Here is a 26,669-nt window from a genome sequence, read left to right as displayed (position 1 = left end):
GCCTCGCTGCAACATTTCACAGGTCTGCTTTCCTTGCAAATGCCTGAACTCTTTATATTCATTCCTTAAAATACTTCCAGGCAATGCATTCCCTTGAATTGACATCAATGCTGGTTCATGTAAACAGAAAAAAAGTTAAAAAAGAAAAGGTGGCCTGCATTCTGTAATTTGCTTGAATTAACTTTGACATTGCTTTATGAGCAGAGAGAGTATGAGTCTGCTTTCAACGTCACTCTTGTATTCACATAGAGCAGAGAACACATTAATATTAAACATAATTAGTAATGATGGCAGCATGTGCAATTTGTTACCTCATTATTAAGACGACTATGCCAAGTTAAACTCAGCTCTAAGAGGGCAAGATCATTCAAACTATGTCAATAGTGATGAAATATTCTCTAAAAACGGGAACATGCCTTAGCCATTTAGATTTTTGTTTTAACACGATCATATCTACTAATGACTGCAAAAAGAAAATAGAAGATAAACTCCCAGGAATATGGTTTAGCACACTTTTGAGAAGGGGTCCCCCAAGCACTTAGTGATACAACAAAACAACTTGGCGAAGAGAATGAGGAGACCGGCTGTAAAGTTCAGGCTGTGGCAGATACCCTCTCACCTCCTGCTGTCAGCTTTAGCAGAAAAGGAAAACACTTTGCAGCTATATGGCCCGCGGAAGAAAAAATAAAGATGTTGTTATGCTTATTGAGCTGAATAACCCTGCGTGCACCCAAGGGCAGTGGTGAATGTACATTATATGTAGTTGCCAATAAACGAGAACAAAATCTGAGCATTCGGTGATACTAAAGTACGTATAGAAAACGTGTTTGACTTTTATTCCATTGTGTGGATTATTCATTGAGGATTATGTTTGATTTAGTAATGTCACTATCACACTCGGATAAACTCAAACAGTAACCATCACAATGTTTGCATAATATTTTTTTCTTGCACGGAAACTCTCCCTTCTGCCTTTCTCCTTCGCTCTCTTTCTCTCTCTCACTGAGGCGATCCGCAGGGGGCGCTGTGTGTCCATGCCTGTGGACAACAGCGCGTATGTTTGAATCTCTCATAATAGAAAGGAAAATGCAGCGCCACACTGCAAAATGTTAACAAAACGTTACAATTACATTGCAAAACATTAACATAAAAACCCTCTACTGGTGCTGGTCTGTTGTGATTCTTTAAAAAAATATATTTTTGGATTATTGCATTTGAGCGCCTTTTGGCTTGTCCAAAACCAAAACGCACCGTGACTGTCCTGATTCTACATGCAAATTAATTGCGAGACAGTAGTTTTGGGTATCCATTGAGAAGTCAATTTTGGCTTAATTTTGGCAATAAAAAAGAGACTATATGATGGTGAGACGGACAGTCAGTGCCCCCCCCCCCCCCCTCTCTCTTTCTCTCTGTCTCTCTCTCCCTCCCTCTCTCTCTCTCTCTCTCTCTCGCTCTCTCGCTCTCCTTATTCCTCCACGGCTGTATGCCTCATTCCAGTGCACAGAGCGAGGCAGACGGTCTACAGCAGCAGCCAGCGCTGATCAATCCGCTCAGGGAATAAATACCGTACCAATTAAAACCCAGCTTCTGAGGTATCGTTTGTCAGTGGACGCAGACGGGTTCTCAGTTTTTTTCTTCTTCTTGCATGGACTCCACGCACTGTAATGGTGGTGTCACAAGTGCGTCTTTCTCCTTTGTTGTGACCCAACAGAAAGTGGTTTTAGGATATTCCTCGCAGTGTGCGTTGTATATTTTTTGGGAGGGTTCTCGGTGACTTCAGGAGGGAAATCCTGATTGTGGAACTACTGCGCCAATGGTGTGGTCCCGGACTGGACTCCCTGCTTGCAGCTGATCCGCTCCGTGCGCGGAGGAGGACACCAGAGGAGTTCTGCTACCGGTTCCTCTGGTTCTATTAAAAAGCGCGTTGGAGATAAAGAGAAGACGAAGGCTTCTATGTTTTTCACTACCTGAATGGTGTCATTTCTTCCAATAAACGCGCACCTTTTGGTTTTTTGCTGAATGGTTTCGTGGGCATAACAAGGTTGGGACTTCAAGGAGCGGACTGTGCGTGGAGTGTGACCAGCTCGGGATTGTCCCCTCTTGTGGGTCTGTTTACATGAGCGCCTTATGACAATGGATTACATTCTGCTCTTGTGCAGCTTCTTGCTGCCCGTAGCCACTGCAGTTGAAGGTAAGAAATTCATCTATCCATCCACCCATTTTTTTTCCCGAATTGCACAAATTCAAATTCGATGCAAGATGTTTCATTTCGTTTTCAAATGGGTCACAACAAACACCTCCACTGGCCAAGTCATGTATTGAGTTGTCAGATTGCAATTAAAAACCAGGTTGAAGTGAAAAGAGTGAACATCTGTTTTAGGGCAGGAGGTCCAACTTTTAGTGCGCAATTGTTATGCTCCACAATGGGAGTTGCGTATTCTCTCTTTTTTTTTTGCACCATTAGCCATCGCCTGCTGCTGCTTTCTTGCTCTTTTAGAGAAAATTAGCGCCACACTGTATCTCACCGGGGAGTCGAGGTGCTGCTGGTGGTGGTCGAACGCACCCACCCCCCACTTAAAAAAACACTTTTCTTCTGAGCGTATTTTAGAGTTGTGTGGCCTTTTAACGTGTCGATCGTCACACATTGAAAGTGGGTCGTTGAACTATAGAAAGAAAAAAAATCAACGTGTAATTACATTTGGTTTCCAAATATTAATATTATTATTTAGTTTTCATTAATGTAGTGAAAGATAAAATGATAACTGAGACATAAAACCAATTTTACGGCACTTTTCATATAGTTTTTTTTTATTTATTTGGGATTTACTTGATTAGTCGTTTTTACCCCTTGCTCTTTGGAACAAAGTGTGGTAAATAAATCTGGGAGAGCCCTGCAGCGTGCTTCGTGAATGACATGAATGCTGCATTCGAGGGTGTATTGTGGTGCCGTAAAAAGTGGGACATATAAAGCTGCTGGCGAGTGCGCGTTGCCTGCATGATTGACTGACGCGCAATTTTTGTTTTGTATCACTGCAAAAGGTTAAACTCGACGCATGTAATGTAGTTCAACTCATTTGTTTAACCGAAACATAATACACAAAACACAAGAATAAACAAAATAAAAAAAGTCATTGAAATTTAATGTATTGCCTCATAATTGAAAAGGGTAGATTAACACCCCCGCCGCATAGAGCGGTGTGCTTTTCTCGTGTAAATTACATTTTTTGCTGTGGTAAAACAAAAGGTACCTTATTTTTTGTATGGAAGATGAGAAAGTGAAATAAAACTGATAAGTGTTGTTTTTATTGCTCTGTTGATATCGCTGTGCTGTAAAAGTTTTTGAACTTCCAGAACACGCCCAAAATATATTTTAACGATTATTTTAAATATAAAAGAAACTATCAAACAAGTCTAATGCAAATAAACATCTCATATTTTTTTAAATAGTTGTTTATTTGCAATAGACCAACCAAGGACCTCCGAGTGATCCAGTAATGATCAGCGGACACCAGTTGGACACCAGTGCTTTAAAACACATGGTTTGAATGGATGAATTGAGGCTTGCTGTGCTCAAGTTAGCTCCAGATGTAGACAGAATGAGGCTAAAAAGATCTACAAAAGTATTTTTTTCCCCTGATACCAGAAACGAGTGAGTTGCGTCTCTGCTTTGCAAACGGATGGATTTCACTGAACAATATATTTCGCCACAAGTGATGTCATAAATTGTGTCCCGCCGACCTGGCGTAGGGTTTACCTAGGAGCTTTTAATACAGCACAGTGATTTATGGTGAACACTCTGACTCTGTTTTGTTGTACTTTGAGGGAAAAAAAATAATACACTGAGCCTTGCGGGGGAAGTTCAGCCGGCCCCACTGCGAGACTCCCCGGGTCCCGAGGTCACACAGCCCCGGGAATAATTAATGGATTCATCTCTCCCTCTTTCGGTCTCCCTCTCCTTCTTTCTCTTATTCTTCCCAGGTCGACTTCCATTTAAGGTTTTAAGTTTCAAGTTGTTTTGTGGGCTACCCCATTCACAGGCAGCTAAACAATAATTTACATCCACTCTTGGGTTATGGCTCGTTCAGGGTGGCTAGTCTTTATTGACCCTTGTCCCCAGGAGAAGTGGGTTTGACATTTTATCTTTTAAATAAAAATACGAAGTGAGTTTAACTAGGCATATAAGAGTTTTTGTAAGTTGCATTTGACTTGGGAAAATATTTAGCAAAAATTAATATTATTTTAATATTATTTCAAGTTGATGTTTGTCTGTATTTCTGATGGTGGGGTCTGAGTCGTGATTTTTTTTTTGAGGGTTTAATGTTCAGCTCCAAAATGTTTTGGTACAAACAAATATACTCTCCCCCCCCCCCCAAAAAAAGGAGATTTAAAGGGTACAGGCCAGCGAAAAGCGAATCCAGATGATTTTAAGTGTTTCTTATGAGCGTTTGCGGGGTGAAGACGCTACATCCAACGTTTAAATCCCTCTAATTTACAGTGGCAGTGGTATTCCTGAGTTTCTTTTATGTTTTTATTTTATCATAATGGTCATATAGTGGGATTCAATATTTCTTCTTCTAGGCAGCCTTTGACTACGGCAATTATTCATTTTTGAAAAATCACATTTCCTCTTCATATAAGTTAGACAAATGGGCGTTCAATCGTCTTTTGTAACAGCGACGATGTATTTACGGCGCAATATGGAGTGATTGCGCACAAACGGGGAGCTTTGATGCGCACGTTTATGTGTTTACGTGGGTGAGATCACACCTCCACGGGAGCCTTCCTCGGCCCGTTTACACTTGGCGAATGATTTATACTGTGTGTAAGTGTACGTGTGACAGCGGGGGTCCTTGTCAGTGTCACGATTTTTATGTTATTACAATTATCACGGTTTGAGCCAAGCATAAGCAGTGCTTCTAAATCACATTTGCACCCAGTGGAATTAAACAAAAGCGTGATTGATGCACTGCAAGTATGGAAGCATGGAATAAATACATAAATAAACAATGAAGAAATTAATAAATAAATGAGTCTATCTATCTATCTATCTATCTATCTATCTATCTATCTATCTATCTATCTATCTATCTATCTATCTATCTATCTATCTATCTATCTATCTATCTATCTATCTATCTATCTATCTATCTATCTATCTATCTATCTATCTATCTATCTATCTATCTATCTATCTATCTATCTATCTATCTATCTATCTATCTATCTATCTATCTATCTATCTATCTATCTATCTATCTATCTATCTATCTATCTATCTATCTATCTATCTATCTATCTATCGGTCCGTCCGTCTGTCTATCCCTCTATCCCATGTTATGAAAGAGCATATAGGCGTTGGCACGGGTGTCATTGTCACATGGAGGCTTCAACAAAGTGTCAATTGATATGCTCCATATCGATCGAGGCGATCGATGCAGCTCAGCCTTTTAAAAAGGCAGAATTAGATGCAGGGAGGGAGACTTGCAGTGCTCTTGCAAGGAGCAATTACCAATTCATAAGGCTATTTATCACTGGTCCTGAATCAATTGGAAGGACCATTTGGCCTCATTGTTCAGCAGTCCCCCCCTCCCCAAAAAATAGTTAATACATGCTCAAAACTATTTAACAACAATAAAAGCAACACTAATAATAAAATTCTCCTCCGCCCTTCTTCTTGCTCATGTCCAATTTTTAATTCTTCGAGGATAATAACAATATCATACTAATAATACCGCAACTGCTACTATTACTACTACTAGTAATAATACTAATAATACTATTAATGTATTCTTCTTATTATTATTCGTCTTCTTATTATTATTATGATTATGATTATTATGATTATTTCTATTTGATTGTAAAAGTATTTGCCCTTCTTTCTTTTCTTTATAATATTATGTTTATCATTATTATTATCATTATTGTCTGTGGCTTCAGTATATTACAATTCTTGTTTACCATGTAGTTTAGTTTTCTTACCATTGTGCAAAGAACCCTCAAATGATTTCACCAAGACGAGAATTGGGCCAAAAAAGGGGCTTTCTAATTTCGCAGTGAGTAAAATGCATCTTGATAAAAAATTGATGGGCATCTTTCAGGAGCACAATTTGGTCCTGATCCAAATTAGTTTTCTCTAGCCACAGACGAGGACTTGTGCTCAATTTTGTGCCATTGCAGTTTTTATTATTCTATTGTTTATCTGCATTTGTTTTGATGATCCTCTTAAATACCAGCCAGTAGACGTGACCTATATAGAGGTCAACTATGGGAGTATGAAGCCCTTAGTATTTAGTGTCTTCCATCCGAAATGTCCCTCATTTTTCTGACAGCAGCTCTATTGAACAGATGTACGTTGATTTAGATTTGATTGGGCATGAGACGCTTAGGAAGAATGGCGGGGCGGGGGGTCAGACAGCAACGTATCAGAATGGGATGATGATATGGAGGGTATTGTGTCGTTGTAGTATTGCGATGTGGGTCAGAACTGGACCCCAAAGATATGCTTCAAGCTATCCGGGTGTGCGGGAGTGCTCATGTGCACAGGGCTCTACTTCATGACTAAAATGGTGGCGTGGAAAGATTTACCGAGCTGGAATTTCACATGAAGGCAGGCAACGGCCATCTTTGGCCAGCTGGTGCCTTCACACACCATGCTGGAGGATAGACAGGGCATACTTTATTTTATGACTCTACCTTATTCATGCAAATCTATTTAGGTTGTCTATTAATTAGTTTTGGTGTTATAGTATCAAACATGATGAGTGGCATGTAAAAGTAGCTGCAATGTGATATTGTTGGATAATTAAACACACTAGTGCATATATTATTAAAACCAAGTGCAGCATGTTGCTAGCACTAGTGTTTTTTTTTTTTTTTTTTTACATATATTTTGAGATATAAATCCAGTAACTGCTGAACGATTTAAAACAATTAAAAATATTCATTATACCCTGGACTGATGGACACTCAATCATAGGGGACAAATCACAGAATAAAACATATTATTATTATTAATTGAGGTAATTGCATCAAAATTATACATATAATAAATACACAGTGTACATATAATAAATGTGTAATTAAGGTAGGTTGTTATCAAAAAAATCTTCAAAAATGGAAACAGAAAATGATATTTTTCCTAATGTAATAGAACAAAATTGTCATTTTTAAGCATTGTGCATAATGAAAAACACTGATTTATTCAGTCCTCTATGAGGGAGAGTGAGAAACAACAATAATGTGTTCTTCATTAAAAACGTTGAGAGTGGATTTAATGCCATAGTCATGGTTGAGAGCATTTGGAACACTGCCTGATATGAACTGTCCCCCAAAAAAGTTGGCCAAGCAATCCGTCTGCTACCGTCTGATGAATACAGTCCTTAATCTTTGTTCACCGGATTTAAAAAGACACCTTGATCATTACATCTCATGTCAAGTGTGTGTGTTTGTGTCGCCAAACCGCAGTTTGCTGAGAGAACTTTGCTGTGCATGCTCTTTTCAAGACACCCTATGCTGGGTGTGTGTGTGTGTACGTGTGTGTTGACTCATTTCGTGCTGGCATCACATGGAGCCCAGGGGCCTTGCGGGATGGCACGTCTTTGACACCCACGGTAGAGCCCAAGCTCGAGAGGCCAAATGTGTCTGAGCCTGCCCACCATTGCTGCTGTCTCGAGTCAGCAGAGCAGAACGTCTCTCACACACACACACATGCACATGCACACGCACACACAATTGTAGCGGGTGAAAAAGACTGAATGCGAGCAACCTGGGTGACACAGCATGTGTGGGGGGGCTTAATACTGGGGGGTTGTTTGAGAGAACAAATCAGTTTCGTTAATTACTTAGGTTAGTTAACATATGCACTGGTTTAAAAAAAATTCACATGAAGTCAGAGAGAAGAATATTAAAGTTCAATGGTGATTGTGGTTATTAGTGGGATATTCCCCTTTTTGACTGTACGAGTTACTTTCCAAATATCAATGGACACCTTTGACATGGTATTACACGTTAGAGTTGGTTTTCAAAGCAGCGTTGGGCTAGCTGTACCTAAAGCGCGTGCTTAATGACCATGTGTCAAAATAAAAAATACAATTTACGAGGGCTAGTACCTGTTGTTTTTTTCCACCTCCTCACTACCCATGCCGTGTGACCCTCAATCAGAGGTCACAAGTGGTCCATGTTCGAACCACTGCGAGATGTTCTTGAGCCTGGGTTAGTTTCTTTTTAAACATACTTGTCAAGCTCCCGGGGCTATCGTGTTCCAGTTGTGAATAAAAATACAGTGAAAGAGGATGTGTATATTTAAATAGGCTGACTGTGCAGCTTGTTGATACATACTGTGCGAAGACACACCAGAAACACGGACAAGCGTCTGACACGGAAGTCACTTCATCATCCTAAAGCTGTTTTTTCTAATTATATAAATGGAATGATGCATACATTTTACTCTTTGTGTACTAGCTTGCACTTACTAAACTATATGGAATTGGACCAGGAATTTCTATACACATGTGATGTCCATTACTTTTTTTTTTTTTTTTAACTTTGTGGACATTTGAAGCAATGCAGGAGGTTGGCGGGGTTGAGTTAGACAGGAACAGGTCCGCCTTCGGGCTCACTTCCACAGTTTCATTGCCACCCTCAGATTTCTCTAACAAATTTAACTGGCAATGCAGGGGGAAAAAAAGGTCTTTGATATATTGCATTTCTTTTCAACAATGACAGTTACAGCTGTCTGGAGAGTGGCCGTAGCCATGTTACTGAGTGCCTTCAGGCGGCAAAAAAGCCACTTTACCTGGTTTCAGTTTGGCAGGGCTTGTTAAATATATCACAGGCATCGGGCCGGAACCTACAATGTCACAATTTGGTAAATTGAATATTTTTCACAATTCCATACAATTCTCTTAATCCACATGTGTGGGTATTATTTTACAAATGACGCTGGACATTTTTCTTTTATAAAATCTTAAATAATTTCCACTTTTTTTTGTTTTTGTTTGCTCTGATTACGAATCTTTTTTTTTTTTGACACATCAAGTTTTAATAATAATAACAATAAGAATAATATGATGTGATTAGGTTTCATAATATTTATGAATTAAGGGTCGGGATCATAAAAAAAAAATATTTTTTGTTTTCAAATATCGCTATAAACTACAACACATTGTAAAATATGTATTGTGAAAACTTTGATAGGTCTAATTAAACTAAAAAGATAATATCTAAAAAAAGATATACTAGAAAAAAGCAAATACATTTCTAAATCAGGAGGAACACATTCTTTTAATAGTGTGAGGTCAGTGTTAATTTGGTAGGACTCACAAAAGGATAATTAATCAGACTAAATTTGAGAAGGCACAAGCGTGCATTTTATGCTTTAGTGAGGAAATAAGTAGAAATATGAAATATAATAGAAATATGTTAATCAGTGCACCTCACTGGTTCCAGTCACATTCTTTCCACTTCTCATGTGCGCTGTCAAAATCATTCATCACCTGTACTTCGAAAAGGCTCACAAACTCAACGAGACCTCGTCTTCTATTGTAAACGAAGGACACAAACAGCAGCAGCTATAAAGACTCATGTTTTCAGCAATGCCATGTGTTTACTAGCACATCTTTAACGCTCACTCCAGCACATTTCAGTTGAAGCGGTACCAATCACACGTGACCTTTTGTCGTGATATTTACATAATCCCAACGGTCCCGTGGCGTTGCCTCCTGTGGACACTGCCAGCTGCGGCAGCATTTATTTAACCTTACTTCAAGTTAGACCCGAGTCTCTCTGACATGCTGACTTTAATGTTTAGGAGAGTGCAATACTTTGGAGACAATAAAAAGACTAGAAAGCCTGAATGCCCATTTACATCATTGGGCAATTGAGCAAATGTGGAAGTGCCGACTTATTTCTTTTTTTGTTTTGGGTGTTTAATGACTCTGTCAGTCATCACACCTGTCCATTTGTTAACAGCAGGACAGTTGTTAAACATATGGTGTGACACCAGTTGTTTGGAAATAAACATCTTTGTCCAGATTTATACTAAATTTAGAGTTTGAAAAATGTGAAAAAAATAAAAAATTAAACATCACTTTACTGATGCATTTATGAGAGTAATACAAGGTAATTGGGAGTAAGCATTATCATTTTATTTTTATTTTATTGTTTTTTTTTTATTAATCAATTTCATTAGTAGAGTTTATGATGTGTATTGAAGCCACCTTTTTGGAGTGCAAAATCTTCATGACATACATGGCCGCTTGACCATCATAAATGAGCACAAGTAAACTAACTATTACATTTATTTTTCCATCAACAACTGCACATAACCTCAGATTGAATTCCTATCTACTCAAATTATATGTTACTGAAGCATATTTCAGTTGTTCATTTGCATTGTTAGCATCACTTTGAACAGTGTTTCAACAATGAAAACAAATTGCAGAGCACCAAATAAAAGTGCTGCACAATACCATTTGACCCCTGCCTCAGTACCAAGTCCAGTCACAAACAGCTTCCCTTTCACACCCTGCCAAAATCCCTTCTAAACTTTCATTTCTCATCACAGACACGCACACACGGACACACACACCACACACACACAAGAAGTGGTAGTTGCTTAATAAGGCGGCCAATGGCAATCCACATGTGCACATTACCTTCACTCAATGCACGTGCACTAATCACTGTCCAAATTCACACCCACCTGCTTCTTAGGGTCACACTCTACGTCCACTTCCACCCATTCCACCACTAATGAATCAATCAGCTGGTACCATTCGTTTCATTGCTGTCAGACCCCATCGATCAGCCCATTTCTCACAGTCGCAACAGAGCAGCAGGGGAGCTTGGAGATTGAGAGTGAAGAAGGGCTTTGAAATATACAGACAGTTCAAAGATTTAAGACTTTCTTATCTGCTGTACTCCTCCAGAATTATGGCATTGGGATGTTGGGTAGCAATGTGTATGCGTGTTTGAATTTGATGAGAGGAAAGAAGGGAGCTTTCTGGAGTTTGTTCATGGTGTCTGACCTTGCGTTTTTACCTTGGCAAAAGTTGTGGTTGCAAACTTTCAACTTAATGGGTGGCAAGAGACAACAGGAGGAACTTAGAGACTAATTTTCACAGCCAGGTATTTGTATGATTTGGCATATATATTGACATATTTGTTTCATTGCTTTTATTCTTTCTGCTTGAATAAAAATAATAATGCAATTTTCTGGCAATGATTGGTGGTTTATTCAATGACTTGACACAACGATGTAGAAAGTGACCCAATCTTGGAATATGATTTGATGTTTTGCAGCGTATGTGTCAAATAATTCAAACATAGTATAACCCTCCTTTAATGTTGATAATTCCGTTAAAAAAGTAAAATCCATGAATTATATTGGTTCACTACACAGCGTAATGTCCCATAATTTCAGCCAATAAAAATCCACTAAAATAATTTAAATTATTACCTAATAAATAAAAAATATTACTTTTTAATCTAAAAATATGGTAGAAATTGGCCCTCTGAAGAGTGCTTTTTTTCATGAATCTTTATGCATTTTATCTTTTGAATTGATTCTACCTTACTGTGTAACCGTTTCAAAACACGATCTCTGGGTAAGTAGTGATTGCAAGTGTAACATTAGCCTCTATTTAATATGCACATTTTCCCCAATATCAAAACTGTGTTCAGCAGAAGGTGAAAAATATTATTTTGTTTAATACATGATTACTTTTTAATCGTGAGGCGGCGTTGACCTTTGGTTGTCGTGCAGCACGGCAGACGAGCCAAAAAAAATGGGCTCCAGTAATAGCATATCCAGAAAAAAAGCTTCCTTTCATTTGCTTCACCTTTCATTCATTTTATTTGGCTTCTCTTCCTCTGAGTCTTGCCTCAAGCTGTTGTTTTTTCTCACCACTCTTCTGCTGCAACCACTCGTCATTTCTGCCTCATCTTGTCACAAATACAGTGGGCCCTAATTATAGTATTATTGTCCTCTCCCTGTTATCTCATGCCTGTTTGATGTATTTGATGTAAAAATTCTAGAGAGCACATGAGACAGATGCTACAGTATTTATCGTTCACTGTGTAGAGGTGCCTACTCCTGATAAAGGGACTATTGTAAAACCTCTGTAATTGTAAATTGAACAAGGACAGACTGTCAATAAAAAGCAAAACCAAATAAAATCTCCACAATTCAACATTTTTCCCCTGCATCCACTGAAGGTATCACAAATGCAGGTGTACACAAAATTAAATTACATCTTGGATATACGTTCTTTTCTCAAGGTTGCCCCCCCCCCACACACACACACACCACCAATACATGTTCGATGTCTGTCAACATGAGCCGTGCAAAGTTTTGACTAAGTGGCGTGGAATGCAAAAAGAATGCACCTCCTCACAGCAGGACAAATTGCCACAGGGGGTGTCAAGAAGTGGTATGCGGTGTCTAGTTTTTAAATGCCTAAGAGAAAAAGTGTGAAAAGAAGCAGAAGAAAGTTGTAAGTGTGAAGGGGAACACACACTCACAGGAGTCAAATAACCCCTAGCCAGATGAGGGTCTGGGGGTCAAGTGGAAGAGGGGGGGGGGTGTCTGGAGTGTGGTTGGGGGAGAGTTGTAGAGAATTATAATGTTTAAGCCTCCAGTGTCAGGATGGGGATACATAAGCATTACCTCCATTGCCACTTTTGGCCTTTCCCAATCCCCGAAGGGAGGGGTGTTGGTGGTGGATAGGAGGGTTGTGATGATTAGCGATTCAATTTGGCTTACCATCAATCAATGCCTCAAAGATAGACAGGATTGCTGCGATATTCCATCCTTGCAAACAGATTGGCTCAGCCCCTCTTGAGATTCAAACACCCCCCCACCCACACACACTTTGTTAATTAAGCACCCACCCTGACCTTGCTTTTACTTATTTATGAATCTGTGCTACGACCAGGGCTGGAAATCCTTTGCCCCCCCCACCCCCTCCCTCCCCAATTAGTCCGTTGCTAATGGTGCTTCTTTCAGACAATCCATACAGTCCCAGTAATGGCTGCTGACCCCAGTTTTTTTTTCGATGTAAAGCACCACCCTGACCTTGATGTTTCATAAAACACTTTCTAGCGGTATGTTTCTGTAATACTAAGTGCTCCACATCATGAAAAATCTATCTAAACAATTCCTCACCTATTTATTAGCCTAAGAATAGAGCAAGTCATGTTAGACTTGGCTGTCATTAAAAATGAATAAAAACCTGGAGGAACAGGATGGCGGACTTGGTGTTTGTGAAATATTAACACTTTCCCAGGGCAGCAAAAGCGCTGGAGAAGTAACACTTTTTCTACTTTGTCATCTCTTTTATAACTTAGTTATTGCAATACTGTCAAAGCTCAGGACAAGAGATTTTAGAGTACATAAAGTTACTTCTCAATCACAGTTTCATTGGGAAGAGTCTGATGCCGCTGCCTGTTTTGTGCCCACTACTAAGGAGGGAGATTTGTAGTTTACTTTATGGGTTAAACAAGAATTGGCTGCAAGAATGGAAACAACAGTTACTGTTATAGCCTTGAGTGAGCCACACCAGTAGATAAAGTCATACGGGTAACTTAAATCCAATAATTACTGTAGCTACAAATCTACCAACACAAACATCCTCTGCCCAAAAAAAGCCTTTTCCTCTGCTTTCAATGATGATGCCAATGCCCGGGGTCAGTTGGTCCAATCTGTTGTGGCCTTAGTGTAGTGAAAGGAGAATCCCATTAACAGTTGTCCCAAGTGGACCAGCATCCCCGGGGAGCCATTTTTAACCTCGCCACTTTGATTGGTTCACTGTCAGGACCAATGACTAATCGGGCCAATGCTGATCCACACCCAAGAGTTGGAGCGTTTCAGACTCCACCTAACTTACTATTGAGACCTCCCAAGAGGATTAGGGTTGTGCAGGGATGTACGTGGAAGAGAAGTGATGAATGGAAAGTCATATGTTTTCCTTTTCCAGTAAGAGAGAGACAAAAAGGTTGTTGTTCACGCTCTTGAGATTGCTTCGGTTGTCTCACATACTGCTTTTGTTAATGGGCCAGTTTAGGCATAAACAGGAAGATTGTTATTTTTTAACTTACTCAATATGTGCTATAAGGGGTAGACAGGTGAGGTAAACTCCTTGGTGACTAATAAAGTTATTAAAGTTAATTATTGTCTTTTAACACATTTCTCTTTGTGGAAGAATTTGAACTTGTGTGAATCTTATCCACTGCATTAAAAAAAAAGAATAAATCTGACTAATTTACCTATTTCATAGATGATCCTGTTAAACGTAAATAAAAATGACAAAATATGTAAAATAACCTTCAAACTCTGCAGCAATGTTAAATATTCAGTATACATGTTATTACATATATGAGATTACTAACGTTTGTTGGTTCCCCAAATGACCTTATACGTGGGTAGTGCTCTATGCAAACATTCATGAAAATCTGTGCTTTGACTATACAGGAAAACCTGTGGCAATGACTCGTGCACGCGCTCAAACGCGCATTGTGCACTCCATGAATCCATCAGTTGATGCCTTTTGGCCTTTGTGTGCCTGTGGAGGTAGGTGAGGTGTGGGGAATGATGGGTCACATCCTTCTCCTCCCAAGTTGTCAGCTGTAGTAGCACATTATTGGAGGGTGAATAATACATTAGCCTGCAGCATAGCCCAAAAAAAACGATGTTGAGGTTTGGTATAGATGACTACATAAAAAAAAAGAAAAGAAAAGTGTATCTTTAGGGCAACCAGGTTCAAAAAACGATGTTGAGGTTTGGTATAGATGACTACATAAAAAAAAAAAAAAGTGTATCTTCAGGGCAACCAGGTTCAAAGAGGGATGACATTCAACTCTAAGGTTAATCATTTTATCATCTCAAAGGGTCGCATGGGGAAATGGGAAAGGAAATATGTTGAAATTTCACAGTTTAGGATTTTTCCTTCAAGGTGAGAAACTTCAACATACCGCACTTAAAATTTAGTCAGTAATGTTTTTGGTATTTTGCCAATGATGTACAAGCATTTTTTCTTCTTCTGAGATTTATGCTACCTCAAGGTAGTTTTGAGGACAACAGGACACCTCCAGATCAAAAAGCCATAAAGCAGACAAACACCTGGCCGCTTGGCTGCTTTGAATCTAATCGAGTCACCATACACTGAGAGAGTCTTGTGCATGGGTCAGTGATGCAAGAGGTTCTGGAATCTTGATGGGATTGTTTAGACATCCATCTTGCGAGGATGATGGCGTTATGAGTTTGTTTGTGACTTTGGTTGAGAAAGATCGATCGCCCAACTTCGAAGTGTGGAGTATCCAAAGCCAGTCTGTTTTGGTGTGTCTCATACCAATGCACAGAGGTCTTTATGTAATTGAAACGGGCCTGTGAAAGCCCCCTTGCCATATGGACCCCAGAAGATTTGGTTGTCTGTCCATCCGTCAATTTCTTTTAATTGCCCAGAACATGTGCCCGGGTTATCTATCCAGTGGTTTCTCCATGGCTTAAATACATTAATATCTAATAGGCCTTGGGACCACACCACTCCCTGACCGGCAGACTGACCAGATAATGCAGTGAACCTCAGCACATCAACATCTTGCATTGTCCTCAAATATTCTTTTTATCAAATGCAGTTTTACTGTGAGGTAGTAGAATATTCAATTTTTTTTAAACTTTGCAAAACATGAAATGACGTAACTGCGTCAGACTAATTTTCAGCAGATTGTTACATCAAGTCAGAATCAGAATGGATTTTATTGTCGAGTCAAATCCTTTCATACTGTCCCCAAGCTTGCCAACAGTTGAATATAGTATAGTCTAGTTGACTAAATATCTGGTGTTCCCATTTTCGTGTCTAGTTTTGGATTTGCCAAAAATAATTCCCTTGGTTTATTTTAATGCACGGTGCCACGTTGGAAACGGATGTGACGTTAGGTGCCTCACCCATAAAATTGAAACCGTTTTGAAGAAAGGTCAAGAAACAAAATGCCAACAATAATAGTTGAAGGAAATAATGTATTTGCAAGTCACTAATTCAAAAATAGAGAATGATCCCAGGAGGAATGAGATCCTCTGACAATTTAATTTAGTTTATATTTACAGACTCATCATTACCTACCGCAGGGCAAATGTTCACATTCCGGAAACTAAATAAGAGTTTGTGTGCGTGTTTTTTCCTGCTGCTCATATTTAAACAGGCATCTAGAGCTACATTCTCACTCATTGGTGGCAAAACTGAAATGAGAACACTTGTGAGACAACGCAGGGGGAACTGGAAGGGCAAATAAGCCAGACCGTAATTGTCGCGTATGCCTAGCGCCATTTTTAAATTGTCAAAAAAATTGGCAGTAACAGTGCAGATGAAAACCCTTGTCGGCTGTAGTAAAACAAGGTGAACGCAACTAAACCTGACAGAATACATAATAGGGCATATTAAAACTTGAAGGCAGGTTATAGTAGGATGGGAAGCGTATGTATTTCCCAGCACCTTTAATACTTAATCGCCGCCTACAACTCTTCTAAAACTAAGCCATGTGTTTAATTTACCCACAATGCCTGCCGTGACATACCTCTTGGCAATGCTTAGTATCGAGTGTGTGTATGTGTGTGTGAGAGAGAGAGAGAGAGAGAGCGACAGAGAGAATATAAATTTCTGTGCAGTGTGTATGGGAATAACAGATTTCTATGTATGTTTTGGTACAAGCAATGGATTAGAATATGGATTGTTGAGAGAAAACTTCAATTGTCAATCATTTATTGAGCAGCATTCTGTAGTTGCCGACTCTGGAGCTTCATTTTTGGGGTCACAAAAAAGCTGCCCAGGCCATCATAGATACTCTGATATACTTGAATACAGAGAAAAATATATATATTCCAGGGTGCTCTACATTTCAAGGTGAATGTGGCTGCCTGGTACAAGTATAAACATAGCCTGAGTCTATTGTGGTAGGATTCATGTCAATCATAAGTGCAGTGATTTAATTAATTTTGTGGTCAAATCATAACAGTGCGACGTAACACCTACGGCTGTTCATTTTTTCTTTTGCCTTTTAAATCCTATGCAGCTCTACTGGGTTTAAATGTATAATATTAAGATATATTAATTAGCACTGCCGTAACAATGTCTGTTTTTTTATTACTTTACTGCTCGGTCTATCTGTCTGTCTGTCGTCTGTCTGTCTGTCTGTCTGTCTGTCTGTCTGTCTGTCTGTCTCTCTCTCGGTATCTTCACAGTTACTATCCACACTGGTTCATTAGCAGCCGTTTTAGCTGCTCAAGAGGTGATTTCCATTCACGCAATAGAGGTCTAACAAGTCAAGTTATTACAGCAGCCAAGTGTGGGTTTAATTAACTTGATGGCGATTAAAAATCAGGGTCCAATAATATCTTGCAGTAGGAGAGTGGAAAGTGGGGGAGAGAGACATAGTGTGCCAGTCACTTGTATTTGCGCAAACATTTAAGGGTGGCACCCTGAATCAAAACAATTACAATTGACTCATAAATAATTATAATCTCTGCAGTATGTCACTAACCTAATGTCATTTATGCCAAACAAAGGACATTTATCTGCCAGTTCTTCAAGAAATAAAATCCAATTGCCTGGATAAATACATGAAGCCCTGAAGTTGTTGCCTCTTCTTTGTCATTACGACCATAAACAATTGCTTAAGTGGAATTAACAAGCAGACGTAGTTTTTACCCATTTCGGAATGCTGCTGCCAAGCTTTTCTTGCAAAAGCACTTCTATAACTGTCAAAATTTGAAAACAGACAAAATTATTTTTTTGTGTGTGTGTGTGGGGGGGGGGCGCAAAAATAAAGGACAAACACAGATTACCTGCCCAGTGTTTCCTGTAAATAACTTAAAAGTGCATGTGTGTAGTTATTCCTAATTCCATGAGTGGAATCTAACTGGAGCGTCCCAATGGTTTAAGTGACACTCCCTTGCTTCTTTGTCGTACTTGCAAAGATATAGAAACAGATATCTGTACATAAATATGATCTTGGCGGATGTGAATTTGAATGCCTTCCATAGAGAAAGGTTTGTGTTTGGATGCTTGTCATTCACACGCCCTCGGAGCCCTGACTTGCTAGGTTACATTCCACACTTCAACTGCCCTAACCTCCCTTTTGTTCTCACAGTTTTTGGCCCGAGTGCCTAATCACTGGGCAGCCAGGTAAGCTTTAACAAGCCACCTACCTCTTTTTTTATTGAACCGTTGTGAGAAGATAAAATTCCACATCTTTGTTTTGTCCCTTTTTTTTGGCCTGTAGCTGAAGTGTAATTACTCATCTGCTAAAATTCCCCACCTACTTTCATTTCCTCATTTTAATTGAATACGTTTTCTTCCTTACAGGTAACAAGGGCATACCTGGGAAATTAATAAGACATTAATCATGGAATTGATAATTACCGTACAACATCTCAATACATCACCACATAATTAGTCAAGAGACAGCTTTTTTTTTTTTCCTTGTCAAGTCTGTGTAAATTAATTCAACTCTTTGTTTATTCTATACATTTCCATTGAGAAGCAGAAAAGAAACAAGGAAACCTCAAAGACTTTTTGGTTTTTGCCACCGCAGTGTTTTTCAAACTGTTAAAGTAATTGGAAGCCACCGGTATGTGGAACATGTAGACCGCATTGGGGTTTTGCCCCTTATTGCAGACTCGCAGGCAGCTGTTCCGGGTGGAACAGGAAGTGGAAATCTTTAATTAGATTCAACATTTCAATTCTTGATGTTCTGGAAGTGAATTTGAAAGTGATCCGATACGATGGCAGATGACGGTATTAGGAAAAAATTGCATGTAGGCGAATCCACGAAAAAGAAAGACTGAGTAAGAGACGAAGAAGCTTGGTGTGCTCAGCCTTTTTCTTGTGGTGTTGAGCCATTCAAAAAGCTGTGGCTTTCATTCAATAGCCGTGTTCCAGGTCTTTCTAGAGTTCAGCCCAATGAATAAACAGGATTTGTGTGTTCGTGCAAAAGAGAGACAGACAGACAAAGAAAGAAAGAGAAAATAAGAGAGCAATACATGCTATTATTTTTCATACTCGTGATAATGTTTACATTAGTAATACACTGTGCACATTAGCATATGCAAATGAGCTCTAGCTCCCATGTCGAATGGTTCTCTCTCGCTCAAAATCTTCTTGACTGGGCAGCACAACACCCCCCCCCATCACTGTATTAAAACTTTGTGAGTGTTTATAGATGTGTGTTGGAGAATGATTAAAACCACAGCAGGACAATCAAATAACCATAGACTTGAAGAAAATTGATATTTTCATCTACTCACATCCATTCTGGTTATTGGATTCACACAAACACTGCAGCAAAGTGTTTATATTAAAATTCATGCAAGAACATATCCCATTGCCCCTTTTCTCGCTGTACTGAGGAGTGCTGGATGTATAGGGGGGTTTTCTGATTGTGGATATTGAAGTTGGCACAGAAATAGAGTAAACAAAAAAAAAAAAAAGGTGCATGTCATAGAAGCGACCACAGGGAGGATGATAGCGAAGTAGATGATGGCTCCCTGGGCTACGGTAATGCAATGAGAAGAAAACAGGCACCGTCAGGCTGCATGTGAGACACAGACACTTGAGGGAACATATTGTAGATGTCTGAGCACAAACACACAGGATCTCTCTGAAGGCCTATGTATGTCAGTGTGCCAAAAACATTGTGGCAATGAAAGTCGATGATGCTTTAGGGAATAGTGAACGCCTCTTGTTGTCTTATGTCTCCTTTGTCAACTTTACACCCATCTTCACCTTCCGTGTTCTCTATTTCTCTTGCATTGTTTGGTCTTCTTTCTTTCTTTGTCTCTTGCTTGGAACATCTCTTTTCTCCCACACTTATAAAAAAAATTGTGTTTGATATCACAAAAAAAATAGCTTCCACTTTGTAACTGCGCTGCTTGGCGGTAACCGGGCAGAGGAACCAGGTGATTTTTTTGTGTCTCTCAAAGACATACACGAAATAGAGAGATAGCTTTTACAGTATGTCTTATAAATAGGAATGGTTGAATGGTGGTAATGATAAAGTTGGGAGTTTAGATGAGTGTTGGTTGCTTGTTATTTTGGTTTGTTTCAAGTCTTTTTATAGCAGCTTGAGATGTGCTCTGCCTGTGCATGCTGTGTGTTTGCCTCTCATCTCCGCGATGGTCTCATAAATCAATCAGAGCTTGCTGAGATTGCACTTATTCCACATTGGGGTTTAAATACGAGTCTTATATCAGGTAATACAGCCTCCATTGGGGGGCTGAGGTGAAATCAACAGCTTTAGATTTTCAGACCAACACACACACAGGCACACACACAATCTAGATTACTCAGTCTCGCTTCCTTTCTTACACTGACTAATACAAACGCATACACGCGAACGCACGCAAAATTCGACAAGATCGGTATTTTCATATGCAGATACGCAGGGTGCAGGCGAACGTGCTCCCTGCCCGCTTGTTTGCATTTTTCAGTCGCAGACAACTGAGTCATTCGCCAGAAAATCAGATGATGGCATCAAGGAATCTCACGCAAAGGCAAACATTGTTCAAGTCAGCCGGTGTTTGGTCACAGCAATCCAATTGCTGACTCAAATAGTATTTCCTCTCATCTCTCTGTTGAATTAGAACTTGAAGCTGAAATAAATTGCTAAATATAAAACATGAAGATAGGAGTGGAGAAATTACTTCAAGGGTAAAAACTGCTTCATTTTGTTCCATGGAATTTCATGTAAACATCCCATGCCCGCTGAGAAAGCTGGCCCTGTGCCGATATCCTGCATGTGGTTAAATACAGACCTGATGCTCTTAACTTTTACAAATGAGTAAAGCACCTTTCCAAAGTATGACGTGAACTCTCGTGAAACCTTTGATACCTGGAAAAAAAATCTATATATCACCAGTTGAGTCTAATTTATTGTCCAGAATTTATTATTCTTATAGTTGAGAGAAAATCAAACAGAGGATGAGGAGCTGTACTTTTTGATGATGTCAGCATTAGACACTGCCATTAGTGTTCTATTAGAAATCCTCATTTTACGAAACACCATGACAGTGTCAGACAACCTCTCATGAATCAGCATAGCGGGAATGACTCATTTTACACAAAAGCCTTCAAGTTTTGTGTCAACCTATGAAGCAGAATTGTACAAAATGTCATGGTCAGCCAATACATGTTATTTAGTCATGAGTGAGCAATCTTGTGAGCGCAGCGCACGCATGAAGATAAGAGCGCGCGTGTTCAATGAAAAGGCACGCTCAGGCAGGAAGACAAATGTGGAATGTCAAGGATGAAAAATGAAACCTTTTACATTACCTTATCAGATTTTAAATGTTCGCAACTAAAAAAGTTGAAAGTTCAAAGCAATCAAATACAATCGTCAAGTGCAACAATATTTCATTTACACTTAGACAATAAGAAAACATTCTCAAATGAAAAAACACAGAAATAAATCGCATGGACTCTATCCAGAGATGGATTTTCAATACATTTCCATCAATAGATAATTGAATGAAGGCGAGTACAGTGGCCATTAAAACAACTGATAATGCTTCACCTCCAGCTCTGTTTGTATATTCCTTAGTTAAACTGTCTCTAGTTTTGATGAATGGGGAGGTGATTTATTAAATGGTATTCAAACAATGTCATTAATAGAACTGCTGGGACAATATACATATGTTAACGATCAGTTATCGCGAACATGAAGAGACTTTTGGTTGACCAGCCTCTTCCCATAAGAATTAAGTAGGATTACATGCAATCTATTGTAATTTCATTATATTGATTTGAAAACTAACATTTTGTTTGTTCATATTTTTCCCCACCATATAATTTTATTTTTGTATTAATTAATCATATTAAGTTATGACCATCCACAAATGCACCCTAAACTGGCCCAGTCTCATTACTTAATTGGCATGATTAATTTGGAAAAGTGGTTACTGTTGCAGACAGTGGAACAATGAGGCTCTAGTTGTATTCATATAGTATATACAGTATGAATACATCCAAACTGCAAAAGGGCAGCTTATAATGAGTTAACATAAGTACACAGTCTTGCACATGGCACATCCTGACACGCATATACAGTACTCACATATACATGGAGAGGCACACCTGGTTTACAGACAGCTGGCCCCGGGGCTACCTGTTCGTCAGATCCTCTTTTCTTTGTAATTAGGGGAGTTAGTGAGAGAAGGGGATGGGGAGACTGACTAGCAGCGGGCTTAGGGGAATGAGATGAAAGATGGGGGTGGCGGCAGAGACAAAGAGGCTCATTCCATCAGCAATACAGGAAATAGGATAGACTTCATTGGAAAAAGCAATTGCATGAGTGGTTGCAATAACACAAACATAAACATATTAAAGCAATTTGCACTGTGCAGTATGTCACAAATGACCTCTATTGATTCAAGTATTTAAATTTAAAACGAAAAGGGATGCTGTTGCGATTGGAGCGGCGAAGAGTTTGACAAGGCAGGAAATAATTGAGGGCAAGAGCCTTGTGACTGAATTCAAAGGGGCAAAGACAGTTCATCAGACTTCTCCTCCGAGAGCGATGATTCACGAGAAAGACCGAGACAACAAGGTAAGCAGGGAGCTTATTTGCTTGGCTTCAGGAGTGTAACCCTGTTAGCACAAACACGCCGCAAACGTCTTGTGTGACAGCCATTGTGGCATGACTGACAGAGAGCGCTAGTGGGTTGAAGTGTGAGTGTGTATGTGTGTGTTTGTAGACAGACGAAGGGGGGCATTTGTCATGGGAGGCAAGTCTGTTCAGGAATTCCACAGAGGAATCACCTCCTTGGCCCGTCTATGTCGCAGCAACCAATTACCGTCCCTTCTGTGTGTGTGTGTGTGTGTGTGTGTGTGTGTGTGTGTGTGTGTGTGTGTGTGTGTGTGTGTGTGTGTGTGTGTGTGTGTGTGTGGTGCTAAATGGGAGGTTTTGCTTAAAAAAAGGGGAATTTCAGGAGTGGGGGTGGACCCCTAATCATGGCTCTCTGGCCCCGTACAAAGGCAAAAAGACTGCTTGAACAATTTGAATTTCAATAGCAACTCCTCTCCTGCTCTCTTTTTGTCCCTCCTCTTCCTCTTTCTGTGCAACAACTCCTCTGTGGATGACAAAAGACGAGCCAACAAAGATGGTGCACAAAGCAATCAGGCTAATAGCGATAATAAGTTGAGCGTGGGGTCCTCACACTCCATGTTGACACATTTCACTGTTTCTGTGGCTAAACAGAGGCTCAAGTGTTTGGCAACCGGGCACCGCAGTATTTTAATGGAGTGGCCACCCCATGCCAGGTTACCATGTGCTCATCATGTTTGACTGCGGATGCAATGTAACAAAAGCAATCCAGAGAAAAAAAAAGGCCAGGGTAAGATGGAGGATGTGGCAAAAAGGGAATGATTTCAGGGAGTGATGATAGGTTTAAAGGTCCTTAATATGATTTATTTTGTACTTATCTTGCAACATTCATGTTTTACTAGTATTACAACTTACTAAATAAAGATGAGCCATAGTGTTGTGCCCCAGAGGAGCATCGGTAGAGATTTTAGAGGATCATATTTATTTATCAACTTGTTGGATCACATTTGTTGTTTACGTGTTTGTTAGTCCGCATGCTACTTCCTGGTTCATGGAAGATGACAAACAGATCTTAATCTGATTTTGAAAGTGGAACGTTCCGTTGATGCCTTCGTAACTCGGCCAATTTGCTGTATCTGCAGATTTAACCACAAACGTTCAAGACAGCTTCCTCACCTGTCCTCTGCAACGTTTCCTTCCCTCAATGATAGTCTTTCTATTGTTTATTTATCTAGTGTCTTGTTTTAACAAAGAAATGTTTTAAGAAGCTTTGTAACTCCGAGTGCTGTGTGTTAAATCTGTATGTGATTGAGTGTGTGTGGATATGACCATAGGGATGAATGCTTCACTGCCCTCCCCTGTTATTAGCCCAGCCCTGTCATTACAGGATTAAAGAGATGTTAAAGGGGTACCTTACCTTTGTGTGTGCGTGTGTGCATGTGTATACCACCGTTCTGATTTTTCCAATTTGTAGTCCTACATTTTTTCCCTTGCACAATCACCCCATGCAGCAAAGACAAATGTCACCACCATGTTTGTTCTACTAATCCCAAGTGCATTTGACCTCAATCATTAATAATACTTAACTAAAGCATTCCCCAGATTACTCAAACATAGGCTTGCTAATTGAATAGGTTCTGTGAGCAGTAGGAGTTTGAAAAACATTTTCATTTATCATGGAAACACACCTTGATGAAGGGAAAAATTTTGAGAAGGGGTCACGTCAGAGAAAGTAAACAACAGGTGGTAAGAAGTCTTGGATACTCCGTTTGTGTGTTTTACGGCTAACATTTTGCATGATTATTCACATGATTTACTTTGTTTGTGTTTCCATGTCCTCTTAGCTACAATCACCCCACGTCTCAGTTCACAGATCCCAGAATTGGAGCCGGTTTAGTGAAATAATGGTAATATAGGCAAGCATTTTTTTGTGTCCTGATGGTCTCATATTGACTTTGGGCTTCCCCCTCCCCTCAACCTGTCCTTCTGGTTCTTTGGACACACTGATAGCATGGTTTTAAAATATTTCCAACAAAAAAGTCAACTTCAACAACTCCTCTGTAACAGTGCAGCTGGCTTTGGTTTTGATACAAAAGTCATGCCTATTTATTAATAGTCTACACGGGAGCTTTTTTGTTGTTGTTTGATTTATCATTCAAACCAAAATAGAAAGAAGATTATACACACTGACTTGTGGGGAGTGGCCAGGTTAGAGAGTGGTCAGCCAGGGGTTTGGTTTTGCCCCATTGACTCAGAATTAGTGCTCCACTTTGGGCACAATACAGGGCTTTGCACCAAACACACATACACACTCTCGGTTGCATGCAAGCTCAGGCCTGGTGAGCTTCAACAATGCAGATGCATCAGGAAAGATGGTGGGGCCGGTGTATGCATACTCCCGAATGATCCAAACCACAAAGTCAAACTGCACAGGTGTATACTTTGAATAACTCCCTTTCATTTCCCCACCACTCATTCTTCCTTCCTCGTTGTTATTTCTTTTTTGTACCACACTGTTCTGCTGTGTGTGTAATTCTCAGCAAGGTCAGCTATAATGATAAACCTGGCAAGACGTACATAATAATAATAAAACACAACAGTCAGCGGAGGTGTATCATTTCCGCCACTCAGCTTACTTACGACCTGCATAGCGATCAGTAACATGCCTCAAATCACCCATTGTCATGTTATGAGTCATGGGAAAATCTGCAGCTAATATCCATTGACACTGTGAGATGAAAACACAAATTTGAGCTTGTTTGGGACAAATGCTGCCATGACACAAAGGAAGAGCATCAACAAAAGCAATCTGCTTTTGTGATTTTTTTTTTTTTCTAAAGCATTTTCAGCATCAGCACAGAGGCACAGAATGGTTGACAAAGCAAGAGGGCTTTAACTTTGTACAGCTGCGCGTACATTCTATTCACTTCAGCTCCTGATGCCCCGCCCATAGAGACAGTTGTCAGTAGCTTCACAGTTCCAGGACATTAGGCCTAAGGGGGGGGGCAAGCTAAAGCGACACACACAATCAGATTTTATGTTACTTTTTGTCATAAACCTTGTTAACTCTTGCACTCAACAGTCTAACAGTCACACATCCATATCTGTAACATTAACTCGAGGCACATGGGGGCTGTAATTCACAAGGAATTCTCAGCTGCACACACATGCTAAATTTACAATCGTAATTCACAAGAAACTATAGCTTGAATGATGTTTGTCACTGTCCTTGCTCTTCAATGCTGCAACGGACCTTGAAGTAATTGGAAAGTCTGTAGATGGCCGTTGAACATGACTTGACATGCTGCTGCACTTACTGGTTTGTTTATACAAGGAAATACATTATTAAAGGCTTGATCACTGAATCAATCTCTGATCTGCAACTTTATCTTGATTTGTATTCAATAGGTGACCAATGATTGATTATGTCCATATCGTGTAATTTGTAGGACACCAGTGTCACACTAAAAAGATACAAAATGAGAGAAAGATAAAGGATTGGTTATACTGCTATCAGTGACCAAATAAAGCCCAATAACCAACACCGCCATTTCATCATTTATGCTATCTGGTAGCACAGCACAGTGATAGAAATAATAACAGTAGCTTCATGCCGTGCCTTGAGCACCAGGTAATAAAAGATTCTAAATTTATTTTCCTTCTTCCCTGCTAGCACAAGGCTGGCAGCATGAAAGCAGAAAAAGCAGAAGAAGCATGAAACCGGGAAATGGAGGTTGAGAGCCGAAAAGAGGATTTTCAGCAGTGTGCATTAACCCGCCATATTGTGCTTGAGAACCGTTGTGTTTATTTGCAAGTCAAGATGTCGTTTTGTCAGCGAAACCAATTGAAGCGTGTTGACTTTTGTTGCAGTCTAGAGCGGCTCCTTTGTGTCCCCCAACTTTATCACCCCTTATACAAGCCTTCTGTCGGCTTATATATCATGTCAACTTTTACAACCGGTTACTGTAAGTGTGTTTGTGTGACAGTGCCTTGTGAAAAGCAGAACCTTTCTCTTCTTGGTGCTAACCACAGTTGTGTTTTTGTCCCACTCCTTTTGGTCTAATTAAGGCTAATTAGTT

The 26,669-nt window shown here is 39.7% G+C and overlaps 2 protein-coding genes across 17 annotated transcripts in view; one reads left to right on the top strand and one right to left on the bottom strand.

Moving 5' to 3' along the window:
- The window catches only part of mfsd8l1 (major facilitator superfamily domain containing 8-like 1), a 304,788-nt gene that overhangs the window by 110,040 nt on the left and 168,079 nt on the right, over positions 1-26,669 (bottom strand). The gene's annotated exons all lie outside the window — the stretch shown is intronic.
- The window catches only part of ephb3b (eph receptor B3b), a 50,568-nt gene continuing 25,406 nt past the window's right edge, over positions 1,508-26,669 (top strand). For all 7 annotated transcript variants that reach the window (XM_085927681.1, XM_085927679.1, XM_085927675.1 and 4 more), the window contains exon 1: positions 1,508-2,191. In XM_085927681.1, coding sequence (XP_085783807.1) covers positions 2,128-2,191 — 64 coding nt within the window. In that variant the 5' untranslated portion in view covers positions 1,508-2,127. The remainder of the gene's footprint in view (positions 2,192-26,669) is intronic.

The sequence above is a fragment of the Syngnathus leptorhynchus genome, chromosome 13 (genome assembly GCF_054491065.1).
Source record: "Syngnathus leptorhynchus isolate UIUO chromosome 13, UIUO_Slep, whole genome shotgun sequence".
NCBI lineage: Eukaryota > Metazoa > Chordata > Actinopteri > Syngnathiformes > Syngnathidae > Syngnathus > Syngnathus leptorhynchus.
Note: the sequence above shows the minus strand (reverse complement) of the source record. Positions and strands in the feature narration are given on the sequence as shown.